At 43.8% G+C, this 15075-nt stretch overlaps 1 protein-coding gene across 1 annotated transcript; it reads left to right on the top strand.

Annotated features, from left to right (window-relative positions):
- The first annotated feature begins 826 nt into the window (after window positions 1–826).
- Window positions 827–14843, top strand: blmh (bleomycin hydrolase). Its single transcript, XM_030777272.1, has 12 exons — window positions 827–939; window positions 2269–2466; window positions 2732–2841; window positions 3149–3290; window positions 3629–3717; window positions 4260–4352; window positions 9840–9995; window positions 10113–10271; window positions 10458–10525; window positions 10765–10882; window positions 11909–11978; window positions 14560–14843. Exons 1-12 carry the CDS (start codon window positions 930–932, stop codon window positions 14706–14708), a joined length of 1362 nt encoding a protein of 453 aa, XP_030633132.1. The 5' UTR covers window positions 827–929; the 3' UTR covers window positions 14709–14843.
- The last annotated feature ends 232 nt before the right edge of the window (window positions 14844–15075 follow it).

Below are 15075 nucleotides of genomic sequence, written 5' to 3'. Positions count from 1 at the left end.
AATCTGACAAGAGACCCATTAAAATATGTGTGTAATATTGTAATTCTCATTATATTCTACCATAACAGACTCATTACTATGGTGTTAGTCACGTTGTGATATGTTGCGTGTGACTTCAACTGGATACAGGGATAGAGTACTGATCTTCTGGTTGACTGCTGCTGAACTAATTAGCGCAAAAAAAAAGGGGGGGGGGGGAAAGGGGGGGGGGGGGGGAAGACTGATCTCTGTAAAACACTGGCATTCCGCCTAACCTACTCAGAACTGCGTTTCGTGGCATGTAGCGTATTTTCTAACACTTCAGTCCAAACAGCCTTCACATTCGTGTATACAGAAATAATAGTGACTGTATTTCCGCAGCCGGATTAATTATTTTAACACCCAAAGTGCCATTATTTCATTAGTGGAAGATCCCATGAGTTTAAATGTCTGTATGTTATGTTTCTGTGGTCTCGCTATGTGAAAAAGAGAACTGAAATATGCCCGTTTCATTTAAGGGAAGACAAAAACAGAACATATAATGTCTAAGTGTAGGACATTCATAAATGTCGAGGCAGTTAAACTGGATGATACACTAACCGTTAATGTTATACAACAATAAAATAAATACAAATTGTGCTATGCACTGGTTAGTAGTGGGTGAGGAAGAGAAAGTAAAAAGCAGCGTAACAACTCTTGCTGCAATACATTTACCTACAATGAATAAAGTGGACCCAAGCCTACCCTTAGAATTTCAAGGGAATGAGCACCAGTCCTGTCATCCTGCGAACGAGTGTAACTGTCCAGTCAGAAGTAGAATTTTATTCCATTTCCTGTTTCCGGAACTCCGAGCGGACTGATTGTCGGCGAATGAGATAAACAAAGACAAAGAACGCTCACTGACTTTTTTTTAACAATTTTGCAAAGACGTGCTTACCCCCTCTGGAAACATGGACACAGGTGTGTGAGCGCTTTAATCTTTACTCTTGTTTCGTTCAGTGACCGTCATTATGCACGTTCCATTGGAGCAAGCTAACATATAGCTCGTGCACTGCTTTCCAGTCAACTCCAAACTGGCGAACCCAGCTAACTGAAATAGCATAGCTTAATGGTTAGCACGCCTGTTAGCTCTCTCTTTGGGGTATAGTTGCATGCTTGTCGGCGTAGCTATACGACCAGGTTTTTAGCTGCGTGGCAAGTATTCATTTGGGTAACAACTGTATTAACTTAACTTTTGCACACTTCTGAAGCTGTATGCATCAAAAATGTACAGTACGGGGAGCGAAAGTTTGACTGATGATTGATGCCTTGTCCTACCTAGCGGCACACTGAAAGCTATGAACGATGTGTTTACTTTGCGCTTTGTCAGTAGTGTGTGATGAACTAAGTGGTGAATGCACTGTTTTCTAGTACTGTTCTTCATTTACATCCCCTTCGGCTGTCCAAATGTTTCCCTCGTCCCCCTGACTGTGTACGTTAGCTAGCTAGCCCTTTATATGTTGTGGTCTACCATCACCGCGATCATGAACTTTAATCTCTTTGTCACGCGACAGTTTACTGAAATGCGGCTACCATCGCGAATGTAGCAGTTAAGATAGCTAATAGCACTGCCAAGGAAGGAAAAACATGAAACACACCATACATAAAAAATCACAGCAACCAGTGCTGTTATGTAAAGTTGCAAGTCACCCTGTCAACATGCCTTTGGCCACTTCCCATAGATTTGCCACATGACACTCAAACTCATTCATACTTCCGCTGTAGCTTGGTACCGCAACGTATTTAGCGGAGATTACCTTACGTTGAAGACGCTCTTCTTTTAAATATTCATAAACATCTACACGGTTGTCCCCTGTTCGCAAATGAATGTGATGTAAGCTTTTTCGTATATATACATATTAATCAGTAATGTTTAGTGATTATTCAAAGCGTGTGAGGAAAGGCGTCTGACAAAAATTGTTCTCTGTGTTGTTTTTATTTAATAATTTCAACAAAGCAAAACAGTGCTGATGTAAGGACTGTTTTTCGGTGCACGCAATTTCGTGGTGAATGTTTAACAGCTGTGCACAATACAATGAGTTACCATACCTACAAACTTGGCTGCCCATTCTTAACTTTTCCTGCTTTCTGCAAAGATTTTTTTTTTGTTAGTTTTCATTGCTGGTAATGATTTGTGTAACATGTTTCTCAGTCCCACCCACAGTGCAACATTCTCTTTTATTCTATGACATTTCACCTTTCCTTTCCTCTTGTTGAGTATTCTCATCTTTCTGTTGTTGTGCGCTGTAGGCCTGAGTCGGGAGAAGATAACTTCCTTTGTGAAGCGCCTGCGGTCAGAGCCGCGTTATTTGCTGGCCCAGAACGTTTCCACCTGTATCGATCCATTAGAGGTGTGTTTGCACAGGCAGACGGTCCAGGACACCGTGCACATCTTCAAGCACTGCATTCCCACAGAGGGCAAGCCAGTCACCAACCAGAAAAACTCAGGTAAGTCAAACCAGACTCAGTCACCCCACAGGACAGTCACCCTACAGGACAGGATACTGGGTCAAACAGCCCACAGGGCAACATACCGTATACTAATATTTTATACATCATGCTATATACAGCATAATATGCACTGAAGGTTTAACAGACCTGTCGTTTGGATACTTGAAGCTAAAATGTACTCCCTTAGCTCTCCCATGTCTACAAACATGATGAATACACTGTTCTATGGTGCATCATGTTTTTGTTTGTTTTTTGTTTTCAGGGAGATGTTGGATCTTCTCGTGCCTCAATGTCATGCGGCTTCCATTCATGAAGGAGTTCAACATTGAAGAGTTTGAGTTCAGTCAGTCCTATCTCTTTTTCTGGGATAAGGTAAGGCTTGTTTTTTTTTGTTTGTTTTTTTTTTTAATAAGACCTAATTTTGTCTTCTTTGTTTGTGTACACTCCTGTTATATGGCCCAGTGTGAAATTATACCACATGACAGAGTGTGATTGCTCTCTTTCATTCTTTTGGTCTATGCCACTATGTGCCTCATTGTTTGACTAAAACCCCAATTGTGTAACATGCTTTTTTTTCTGTGGACCTTTATGCCCCAGTTGTGCATGGCTTTAGCCTCTCTTTATCTGTCTCCATTCTCTCTTTCTCTCTTCCTCTCAACCGTTTTCCTCGTCTTGTCAGGTGGAACGCTGTTATTACTTCCTGCATGCCTGCGTGGAGACAGCCCAGCGGAAGGAGCCAGTAGACGGACGGTTGGTCCAGTTTCTACTCTCAAATCCAACCAATGACGGCGGACAGTGGGACATGCTGGTGAACCTCATTGGTCAGTTTACTCCCATAATAGTTGTAAATCACACTTGGAGAGTTATAACTCTGTGATCCCTTTCATTCAACCATTCATTTATCTGAATCACTCCTCAACCGACTATGATATACTTCTATACCATCCCATATCAGCTTCTCTCTTGACATTTCACTGCGTGAGTTCTCTTCTCAGCTATCACTCATTGATCATATTATCTGTGTGACCTGTAAATGAACTGGCTCTTGTTTCTAATAATGTCTTATATTAACTTTCACAGTATTGCGGGTGGTCTGGAATGGTTCCTTCTGGTGTTTTAACACTGTTTTAATCTTTGCGTGGTGAATGGTGTGTTTCAGAAAAATATGGAGTCGTCCCAAAGAAGTGTTTCCCAGAGTCTCACAGCTCAGAGGCTTCACGTAGAATGAACGATATCCTTAATCACAAGGTTGGCTCCACTACTTTTCCTACGTTGAACAGTTTGTTTCTGTTTTTTTTTTCCCTGCAATAAAACCTTTTTTACTACGTTTTTCTCATATCACAAGTTCACTTCTCACGATAGCTTCTCGCAAATAATCACTCAGTTTCCAGGCATCATGACCTCAGAACGTTTTTTTCAAAGCTGTGAGTGTGTTACGGATTCATCCCTCATGCTTTATCATCACTGACGTCCGCATAGAGGTTCCTTTCCAAAGAGTTCACTCCCTAGTCTTGTTGATTTATGACAAGGCTGGAAAACTGCTGATATGGTTAAACTCTTTGGCACGTTGTGTTTGGAAAAGGCCTTTCATTTGTCTCAAACTGGTCTTAAAAATACATACAAAGGTCAGCAAGCACTAAACGCATCACATTATACAAAACTCCACCATCAAATAAAGCGATCAAACATTTTTCTTGCTGTCTCTTACATTTATACAGTTATCTTTGCTTTGCTGTTCAGCTGTGATTGGCTGTTTTATCGTAATGCTTATGTTTTTTTGTTTTTTTCAGCTGAGAGAATACTGTGTAAGACTTAGGAACATGGTGGAGAGTGACGCCTCCAAAGCAGAGCTGTCTGAAGCTATGGACACAATGATTGAGGAGGTAAGAGTGGGTTAGCTGGAAGGCTTCCATCTTTAGAACAAGCACATCACACCTCTTAATGGTGTGGCATTTCACAACATCGCCAGTGGAGGGCGCTATATGACAGCTATTTAGCCCTGGTGTTGGCTCGCGAGAAAAAGCAGAGATGACCGCACAGTGTTGGGAAGTGACTGCAGAATTGGTTTGAATTCCTGAAAGCAGTTCATTAGTTGTGTGAATTTTTCATTTGATGTGGGATTAAATGCGTTCCATGCACGTGTGCGTTTCCATTCCCGTATTTCATAGAGGAACACAAAGTTATTTTAAATCACAAATATGAAAAAAATCACAATTTGTCGTAGCATTTATTCAATATTCAAAACATTCTGTAAGTTTAAACAGTGCAAACCTTTTTTTTGAACAGATGATTTAAGTATAATAGAACATACAATTGCATTCCTTTGTTAGTTATTTTCTGTAATTGAGCTGAAAATACACGCTTTGTTTTGATTCTTGTATTATCAGATATGACGTGAACACTGTTCTCCTTAAATAATTAAACAGACACAAGACTAGATACCAGCTGTGAACCAAGACAGAGAACAAAAACCTCATTGCCTCCATCTCTGTTCACACAATGACAGGAGAACATATGCTGGTTATAGAGATTGGTGAAGACGTGTATATACGTGTGCTTCGGGGAGAGAGAAGTTGAGAGTGAGAGCACATCTGATGACAGACTGTTCCACAAACATGATTGTTATCACTCCCGCGCCTGACACTGGACAGCAAACTCTAGCGCTCCAGCGATATTGCCCTGGTCTCGTCATAGCCTGGTCCTGCCATAACAATATTGTTGTGGAAAGGAGAGACGGAGAGAGATGGCAGAGAGCGCTAAAATATCCTGCATTTTGCAACACGTCCAGCTCACATTCTGGCAGTTCTCAAAGCTTGGAACACCTCTGTTTAAACAGATCTGTATCTAGCACTGTCAGTGGAGCTGATTACGCAACGCTTTCGGTTTCCCCCCTCGTTGCGCTTGATAAGTTCCTTGTTTTTTTGTGGACGTATTTGTTTGTCCACCTGGTGCTGGTTTGTTTTCTGTATCATGCCTCTGGCAACGACAGAGAGAGAGAGAGCGAGAGAGAGAAAGAGAGACATGAGAGAGGGGTTTGCTTCAGCATGGTGGGGTAGGGGGGGGAGTCGCCCAGACATAACTTGTCCTTGCGGTTCGCAGAGGCAAGAATGAACAAGGTGCATGCTGCCAGCATGGAAGGAATCTATACATGTGATAACTCAGCTACCTTTAAGGATTTGTTTTTTGGTCTCTCACCACACATTTATGGTATTGTGCCAATATTACAATAAGCATATAAAGCCAATGCTCAGCTATCAAACGAGGCATAGACGCAGAATCTAAAATTGAACTATCTGTATGCATGGAGGTTGCGCACTCAGCATTCCCATGGAGAATTAATTTAATGCACACGGGTGTTTCAGTGGCAAGAGTCCTTTTTCTCAGGATTTCATGTTACACTGTGCTCGTGTCACTCAGGTAAAAGAACATGTGTGTTTGTGCACGTGTGTGTGTCTGTGTAGAATGGTTTGTGTGGGTGTTTTAGTATAATGGAGCTGTCACAAAAGGTGATTGCGATGTTGTTGAAACGACGATGATGTGTTTGTACTCTGGTGCCCTTTCCTTAATGAACATAATAGCAGGTGAGTTTTTTTTGTCTGTATATGTGTGTGTGTGTGTGTATGTACATTTGAGAGTCTGTGTCTGTGAATGTGATTTGATGCTTGCTTAAACATGGGGATTTGTGTGTGGGTGGGTGTGTGTGTGTGTGTGTATCTGTCTGTCTGTTTGTGTATGCCCACACACACACACATATGTAAATACACGTGTTTAAATGTTGATGCCTGTTTGACTGTCTTCAAAGCTCCCCGTCACTGTGACCTTATTTTGGTGTGTGTGTGTGTGTGTGTGTGTGTGTGTGTGTGTGCGCGCGCGCGCGCGCGCGTGTCTAGGGGAGGGAGGATGTCAGTCTGAGTTTAGGTGGGAAGTACTGATGTAGTGCACACTCTCTGTATGGGAGCTGGACAGTGTCAGTATCCCTGTGCTAAAGACTCTACCTCACGGGCCAGGACGACCACGCTAACAGTGAAGCCCAAATCACTGCACACATGAAAGCCATGCAGTACCTTTTATGTCTTCTCTGTGCAATGTCTGCCCAGACGGCTAACGTCACACGCACGCACACACAGACACACACACACACAGACGTACACACGCCCATGCTCCACAAACGCGACCATACAATCGTAGATCTACGAGAGTCTGGCTGCAGTGGCCATACAAGGCGTGTTTTCCAACTGTTTACTGAATATAAATGCTATATACGCGGGACGGCTCAAACCAAGTTTTCGTAGCGTATTACTCAAAAATGTCTTATTTATGCGTTGGATCTCAATATTTGACCCCCAGCCAGAAAAGAAATTTAGCTGAAATCGATTCCTAGGTTTGAGTTGTAACCCATAAAGTGAAATAGTCACTGGTTTTACCAGCACTGGTTTCAAAAGGCACTGGATGCATGTTTTGCCGCTTATATCTATGTATACCATCCTTCATCTGTTTGGGTATGTGTAGTAATAGTTCAATACATGACTTTTCTTGGAATCCTTAATTTGCAGATCGCATGTATTCTGTAGGCAGCTTTTGTTTTTTTGGAACTGTAGGAATTGACTTGAAATGTATGAAATGTATATCCCTGTTGTGAAAGGGTGTCAGTTTGTTGGCGTGGTTACGTGGTGGTTCTTTGTGGGTGGGTTTGTGTAATTATATGGGTTTTCGCCAACCCTGACAAGAGTTGCAATCCTAAGCTCAAATTTCTTCACTGAACTGCTGTGTTAGTGTCTATAAGGTCTCCATGTGTTTTATGTTTACAACACAAGAAAGTTTCAATCAGCCAAATCCATTCTTCACCACAACACAACCTGACTGCGCCCATGCATCACTTGATTATACTGTCAATTACATTTGAACTTGACGTGTGTGTTGTGTTGCCCAAACCCAAGAATAGAAGTGTGGCAACGGAGGGCGAACCAACAAACGTGCGTGAGGATGGCCGTGGTTGTTTCAGCAACCGACTGGGTCCCTCACAGAGGCGTGAATCCATGTTTACCGCGTTGAAATGATTACCAACAAAACGATTAATCATGCCACCATAGGGATTTCCACGTACATCGATTGCAGGGCTAACTGCTCACACCTGGACTGCATTGACATGAAAACGAACGATCGCAATGGGACATGGTCAGCACTCTGCTGCTATGCTCCCAGCATGAAATCTCTCTGCGTCTTCACTGCTAAAGGGAGAGGAGCTGTAACCTAAGAACTGCAAATGTTCAAGCAGGTTGGGACGAGGACCACCTCATCTGGGTTGTTTTGAGGTTTTTTTTGGAGGGGGGGGGCTTGTTTGTGTCACGTGTATATCTTTGTCTTGTGATCTGATTTTGCCCTGCAAACACTGTCTGGTCGTACTTCCTCCAGAGGTCAATAGCAGGTGATCCAAGACTGTGATGTCAGATAAGACGGTAATTCAAAGCTGATGGAATGTAACACAGAAACGTGTGTGGCCTTGTTCACGACTGGCAGAGCTCTGAATGCCCCACACAGCCATCTCAACCAGACTGCAAACTGGATTTTATTTCCATCGCTCCACCAAGACTGTTTTGGTGACGAAGAGTACGTAGGAGACTACGCACACGCACGGTCCGAGGGGAAAAAAACCAAAAACTAAAAAGAACCAGGAGAAAACAAACCTGAACTGTTTCTAAAATACTCCACAAACACACTCAGCAGGACAGCCGCAAATCCTCACGCTCTTCGTCGGAGAGAGAACTTTGTGCTCATCGCACGCTGCTCACTAAAAAGTCTCAGCTGTAACTGCTGGCTGCTCCTTTCAAGGAGGTTAATTGCAGTTTTTACAGGGGTCATGCCATGTCTCTTGCTGAATACAGTAAAACAGGAAATCTGAACTTTAGGTAGAGTCATGCAAAACCAAAGAGGACGGAGAGTCAGACGGGACTGAGTGACAAGTAAAAAAAAAAAATAATAATAATAATAAGAGAGAGGGAAGAAGGGTGTAGTCAGGTAAGGGAACTCTGAAAGACCAGCAGGGTGGAGGAGAAGGGGGAAAAAAAAGATTTAGAGCTGTAGTCAGTGTGTGTTTTTCGAAAGGCGAAAGATTGATGGGTGGCGTCTTGTGACCGTCTTGGCTGTTCCCCGGTCCGTCTCTGGATGAGCCCCTGTCCTTCCTGCCGTACTCCGCGGCTGGCTGGACGTAGGCAGGTGTTTCAATATTGACTCGCCCAAGCTGTGCTTACGTCAGCGTGCCCTGCCATTGTTTCGTGAAAGCGGCACATTTCAGAGGACAGAAAAAAAAAAAAGAAAAAAAAACGGACGCCGTTGTTGTGTTTGGATGGGACGGGACATTTATTTAACCTTCCAAGGAGGGGAGAGGATGTGGGGAGAGGGGCCAGAACCCTGGTGGACCAGGCCCTGTTTGTGAGCCTAGGGCATCTGGGTCCAACATTGGGTCAACAGAGGAAGAAAAAAAAAATGGAGGAGGAGGAGGGGGACTGGGCAGGGCTGGCATTCACTCGCCTCCAGAGGAGGGACAGACAGAGAAAACAAACCAAAACGTGAAACAGCGTCCTTAAGTGGACTGCCGAGGGAGAGAGACAGTCCTGCTTCTCAGTGTGAACAGAGGAATCTGTAATACACTAAAACTCTGAACAAATTAAAAAAAAAAAAAAAAGCTAATTTCAGCCAAAAAGAATTTCATAGCGCTATTTTCACCCTTTAAAGAGTTTCTTGCCTCTGTTCTTGTAAAAAGAGGAAAATACAAAATAGGATAAAACCTGTGGGAGGTACTGTTAAAGACGTTTTTCTCTCGCTCTCTCTGTGACCACTCTGCTGATTGTCAGACAAACTGCCCATATCAAAGACAGGTCATGACCCTCTTTTGAGGGGAAAGGGTATGTACTGTAGTCCCTAGGTCATTGGCAGAAAAGGGAAGGAAATACCACAGATTGCTGTATCAGTTTTAGGAAGGCAAATTCACAGAATTGAAAACATTTGGACTTAAGAGCAGAGGAAAAACAGACAGGGAGTCAGGTCCTACAGGATGGGGCCTTCTAGACAGAGTGACGATTTCCACAGTTTGGACTCAGTCCCATTAATATATAGATTTTACTGTTTTTAACTCTCCTCTGAGACTGAGAACTTACTCGCTCACCGTAAGTCTGAAATCTTGCCAACTGCCATCGCAGGTTATATCTCCACCTTCTATCTGTGCGGTGTTTTGAACTCCATGCACTTTCTCTGGAGTAGAAAATATTTTCAGATGTGACAGTGTTTACGTGTGCTCCTTTTTTTAGTTGGTTAATGTCCTAGCTTTGTGTGTGTGTGTGTGTGTGTGTGTGTGTGTGTGTGTATGTGTGTAGGTTTTTAGAGTGGCCAGTGTGTGTCTGGGAAGCCCTCCGGACACGATCTGTTGGGAATACAGAGATAAGGATAAGAACTTCCACCGTATGGGCCCACTCTCTCCTCAGGAGTTCTACAAGAAGCACGTCAAACCGCTGTACAACATTCAGGACAAGGTGCTCTCCCTAAACGACTCACTCACCGATTCACAAGCAGTCCGTCACCTGTCGTCTTTTCCTGACCTGCCTTTGTGCATCCCCCTCATTTTTACCAGCGATCTGTTCTCGCTACAGGTGTGTCTGGTGAATGACCCCCGACCTCAGAACCCCTACGGCAAACTATACAGTGTGGAGTTCCTGGGAAACATGGTGGAGGGGCGCAGCACGCTGTACAACAACCAGCCAATCCAGCTCCTCAAACAGGCGGCCGCTGACTCCATTAAAGACGGAGAGGTAATGGAACCACAAATCAGATTCAGGGTAGGCATTAGTGGCTCGTGGCCAATGGCCTGAGGTACTACAAGCCAGAGCAATGGTGAAGCGTGGCAGGGAAAAGACAGAAGTGTGGGAAAAGTGTGAAACGGTTCCTCTGTCAGCCTGTCAGACTCGTTCTCTGTCTCTCTCCCTTTTGCTCTGTAGGCTGTATGGTTTGGCTGTGATGTCGGGAAACATTTCCACAGCAAGCTGGGTATCAATGACATGAATGTGTGAGTACTGTGTTTAATTCCCCCAGTTCAACCTTTGTTTTTTCAACTATTAGTATATGTGTGTGGTCTGGAGGTTTTTGTATCTGTGCGTGTGTGTCTGTGTGCGCGTGCGTGCGTGCGTGTCTGCCTGTGTGTCTTTGCGTGCATGTATGCGTGTGTGTGTGTGTCTGTGTCTATGTCTGTGTCTGTGTGTGTGAGACTGAACGTGCGCTTTTTAATGCTCTGCTTCCTCTGATTAGGTTTAACCATGAGCTGGTCTTTGGCATTTCGGTGAAGAACTTGTCCAAAGCAGAGAGGCTGATATACGGAGATTCCTTAATGACCCACGCCATGATTCTCACTGCTGTTACTGACAAGGTACTCGACACACCCCTCTCTTTAACTCTGTCTGACACGGGTCAAGCGCCTGTCCTATAAAATCTATGACAACATTATGATAGTGGAATGTCAACAAACGCTTTAATCAGCAGCAGCTGTACTCACGATCGAAGGTGGGATTACAGTGTGAATGTTTCTTCAGGAATACAGGCACAGAAACGGCATCGAGAGAGAGAAAGAGGGAGCAGAGAGAGGATGTCGTGACAATGTGGGGAGACTGTTGTAATTTCATTAAAAAGCCAGTGTGACCAAACTCCCAGAGTGTGTTTCCAACTCTCTCCTTACGTCGAAAGCATGCGATGTGTTTACAGCGGGTTTTTAAAATTGCTGTCAATTTCCCCCCATAAGTGACCACAGCTGTGTCCAGAATTTCCATTCTCTCTCTCTCTCTCTCTCTCTTTCTCTCTCTCGCTCCCCACACAGCTGGGCTCGTGTTTGCTCCCAGCCACCGAGAATGGGGAAACTTGTCCTCCAACACCCTGCCGGCCAGCCCCAAACTCTACAGCACCCTTAAAAAACTAGGCACCCCCTCTGACTGGTCTCATTAATCAGCCAATAGACAGGCCCGGTCTGAAGGGCTGACGAAGCCTAGGGAAATTTTGAGCCCCAGTCAAATACACATATAATGACCCTCATCAACTGCCCTCTCTGTTCCAACACACAATGCGTCACACACATCAGACACAGGATCAGGGAAGTTGGTTTTTGGTTCTCATGAGATTTTTTTTTTTGTCTCAAATGTTTTAGATTTTCTTTTTGCCCGCTTTTTCAGATCCGTATTGGTACATACATGGAGAAACAGAGTAGCTGCAATATTTGGTTTCCTCAGCAGTAGGATAGGATATGGTTAAAGACTGTGTTTCCATCCAAAAAAGGAGAGACACCCTTGGGAGTGAACAACCTGTCTTTCAACTCAGCTGCCTCTCTCTCTCTCTCTCTCTCTCTCTCTCTCTCTCTCTCTCTCTCTCTCTCTCTCTCTCTCTCTCTCTCTCTCTCTCTCTCTAGGAAGGGAAGGAGGGATGCTATGAGAAGTGGAGAGTGGAGAACTCCTGGGGAGATGACCGTGGGAATAAAGGTGAGTATTTTCTGGGCTCAGTGACTCTGGGAGTCTCCACGCCAGCCCACTCTGCACTCTTTTCCACACGGTCAGTAGTTTACAGATATTTGGCTTTTCCACTTAAGGAAATTTAATTCAGCTCTCCCCTACCTCGGACTCTTTATGAGTTTATAATTGACTCTGGGCTGAGTGGAGGGCTGTATTGGATTTGATTCGCTTTGGTCTGCTGTCCACCAGCCTGTAGTTCCTGTCAAAAGACGCTTCCCATGACAGCTCCCTGGGCTCTTACTTCAAGAGACCAGTCTTGAACATGCCCTGATGTTATATTACATTATCTTTAAAATGTTTCTACATGTGCAACACACACACAACACACACACACAGACACACATCACTGTACTCCCCTTCTCAGTCCAGTAATCAGCGCCTGCATACCAGAGCAGATTATGAAGGCATTTTTGGCTGGGTTGGATACTGTAGGTCTGTTTCCCCTTGCACATTACTTCATCAGTTTCTTGAAAGAAACAAAAAAAAGAAGAGGGAAAAAAAGAAGGGGGGTGAAACCGTGAAGGCAAAACCCAGCTCACTTCATAAACTTTCATTTCCATAATATGTGACAGGCCCCAGCCAATGGGGACAAATTAATAAGTTGTTATTCGAGACAAATCGTAGACGGTCTGCGGGTTCTGAGCGGGATTTGTTTAACGGCTGGAGGAAAGAGGGAAGGAGACTTTTTTTGGCACTAAGAGAAAGAGAGAGAGAAATATGTGCGCGAGGTTACAAAGGTTAACACCTCTCAAATTGCTCATAACGTTTGTTTCCCCACAGAGATTACATTGTATTGTCATAAACTCTTAGAAAAACACCACTGGACAGACGTGGATGATTAATCAGTGTGACAGACCAGTAGACCTGAGAATAGGGAGCTGGACTGTTTGTGATGTTCAGATAAATGATTTTTGTCAGATTCTGCGTTAGCTCAAAATGGCCCAGTAAAACGGGCTGCCAAGCTCTGTAAATGACAGATTTTCTGATCGCAGAAGTATATTGAAGAATGTCTCTATATGCCTACTCTTGACCCCATGTCCTCAACCAATACTCATGTGTGGATCTGCCTTTAAAAATCAAGAGTTAAGGGCCCCGTCAGTTTGCCTCGTGAAAGTGTGTTAGTTCCGTCACTGACGTCGGAGCACTCTGTCTGCGGGCAAATCAGGGGCATTCTCTCACAACTTCATCATCTCTGTCTGTCTCAGACACGCCAGCTGTCCACCGGTCATTCAAAAAGCCGTCCTCGTATCTGCAGTCGTGTTAAAGATACATTGTGAAGGGGCATAAAACGGCAAACCTCACACACGGTTCTTCACGATCTGAACGAGAGAGCTAGAGACAGGGGAGGAAAGGAAACATGCACCAAAATAAAAAAAAAAAAAGATATTGTTTAAAGTTTTCACATGCTCTGTGACACTGATAAAAGCCTGTCTGTCAAGCTGAGTGAGATTTATCAGAATTAGAGTGGAAAAACAAACAATGAACGATTGCTTTATTGAGAATTTCCTCACACAACAAGGGGGCTCCCCTTTATAGGATATAACCCTCCGTTCTTCTTTTTCTCTCCATTTTTGCTGCCTTCAGTTCATAACTTGTGGGTTTTTTATTTTTTTTGGTGGACTTTTCTGGTGGCTATGAGTCTCGGCAGGGCGGACGTGACTGTTGGCCTCGAGATGGCCGAGAACAATGTGTAAAAACGTCTTATCGTCGTCTGCTTCCCGTTTTTAGCCAACAAATCACTCAATACGTGTGCTAACAGACAGAGTGCCTTAGATTTATTTAGGATTTAAAACAGTCCATTATATATATAAATATTTTTGGGGCTATATATTTAAGACTCCTATGAATGGCTGTTTTGATACGTACGGAAGAACAAGTGTGTTGGGACTAAGCATGGAGTTTTATCAGGGTGGATTCTGAAAGGCGAAAACAGATGTAGAAGGGTCCAAGGAGTGGTGCCGTTTTACTCCTTTTTCGCTTTTAGCAGAGCAATGGGGAGTGTAGGCAATGGTGCTGATGGAGGCAAAACAGAACTGGGCTGGGGAACATCAGACTGGGCTGGATAGGCAACACTCCTTAGCATTTTGCATCAGCCTTAAGAGTTACGACACATTCCATTGATCATGATGCCTCATGCAGTTTCCCATAAGATCAGTCTAAGTGTTTTTAGTCAGATATCTATTTATGACTCAGATTTCAAAGAAACCTGATTTTTCCATTCTTTTTCTCAAGAACATTCCCAGTAATTGTAATCCAAAGTGTCCATAAATCTCCTACCTACGTGCAGATCTTTTCTTGGTAACATGAAAAAAAAAAAGGAAGAAAAGATAATGTGATAAATAGGTGAAAACATGTCCTGCGAGGAGCTGTCTGTCCTTTGTTGGGTTCATGAACGGAATATCCAAATCAGATTTACTGAGAAAAAGTGGCACAGCAGCAGCTTTCTCTTCCGCCGCCTTTATTCTTCTTCATCCGTCTTTCCTGTGATCCTCAACACAGGCCCCCTGTCTTCTTTAAAGCCATCACTCCATTCCTCTCTTTATCTTTACAGGTTATCTAATCATGACGGATGAGTGGTTCTCAGAGTACGTGTATGAGGTTGTGGTGGACAAGAAGTTCCTGGCCCCAGAGGTTCTTGAAGTCATGAAGCAGGAACCTATTGTACTCCCTGCATGGGATCCAATGGGAGCCCTGGCATAACCGTGGAAACAGACAGCCCCGCCCAATCCGATCTCGACCTGGAATCTTCGACTCCGCCCCATTGCTCTGGTTTCACCTTTCCATAGACACCCACAACACACCTTGTTCCAGACAAATAATAAAGTTTTTTTCCCGTTTTTTTATTGTACCAAGATTCACTTGTCATTTTATTGTGTCCTTTCTGTTTATATACTAGCACTGCCAAATGATCTGCTTACCAAGAAACCCACTGTGCCAATGTGTATCTCTTACCACCGCTTTCCCTGTCTCAAAAAAATTAAAGCCACCATACTCTCATTTGCATGACAATAAGGTCTGGGCTTATTGGCCTAGAATGAAACTCTAAGCTTGATTGATTTTCCTGCCC

The sequence above is a fragment of the Chanos chanos genome, chromosome 6 (assembly GCF_902362185.1).
Source record: "Chanos chanos chromosome 6, fChaCha1.1, whole genome shotgun sequence".
In the NCBI taxonomy this organism is placed as follows: domain Eukaryota; kingdom Metazoa; phylum Chordata; class Actinopteri; order Gonorynchiformes; family Chanidae; genus Chanos; species Chanos chanos.
Note: the sequence above shows the minus strand (reverse complement) of the source record. Positions and strands in the feature narration are given on the sequence as shown.

Bases quoted from the DNA above. Each gene is read 5' to 3' on its own strand.
- blmh (XM_030777272.1), top strand. The intron at 4,353-9,839 runs GTAAGAGTGGGT...GTATGTGTGTAG, and splicing joins TGGACACAATGATTGAGGAG to GTTTTTAGAGTGGCCAGTGT. The intron at 11,979-14,559 runs GTGAGTATTTTC...TTATCTTTACAG, and splicing joins AGATGACCGTGGGAATAAAG to GTTATCTAATCATGACGGAT.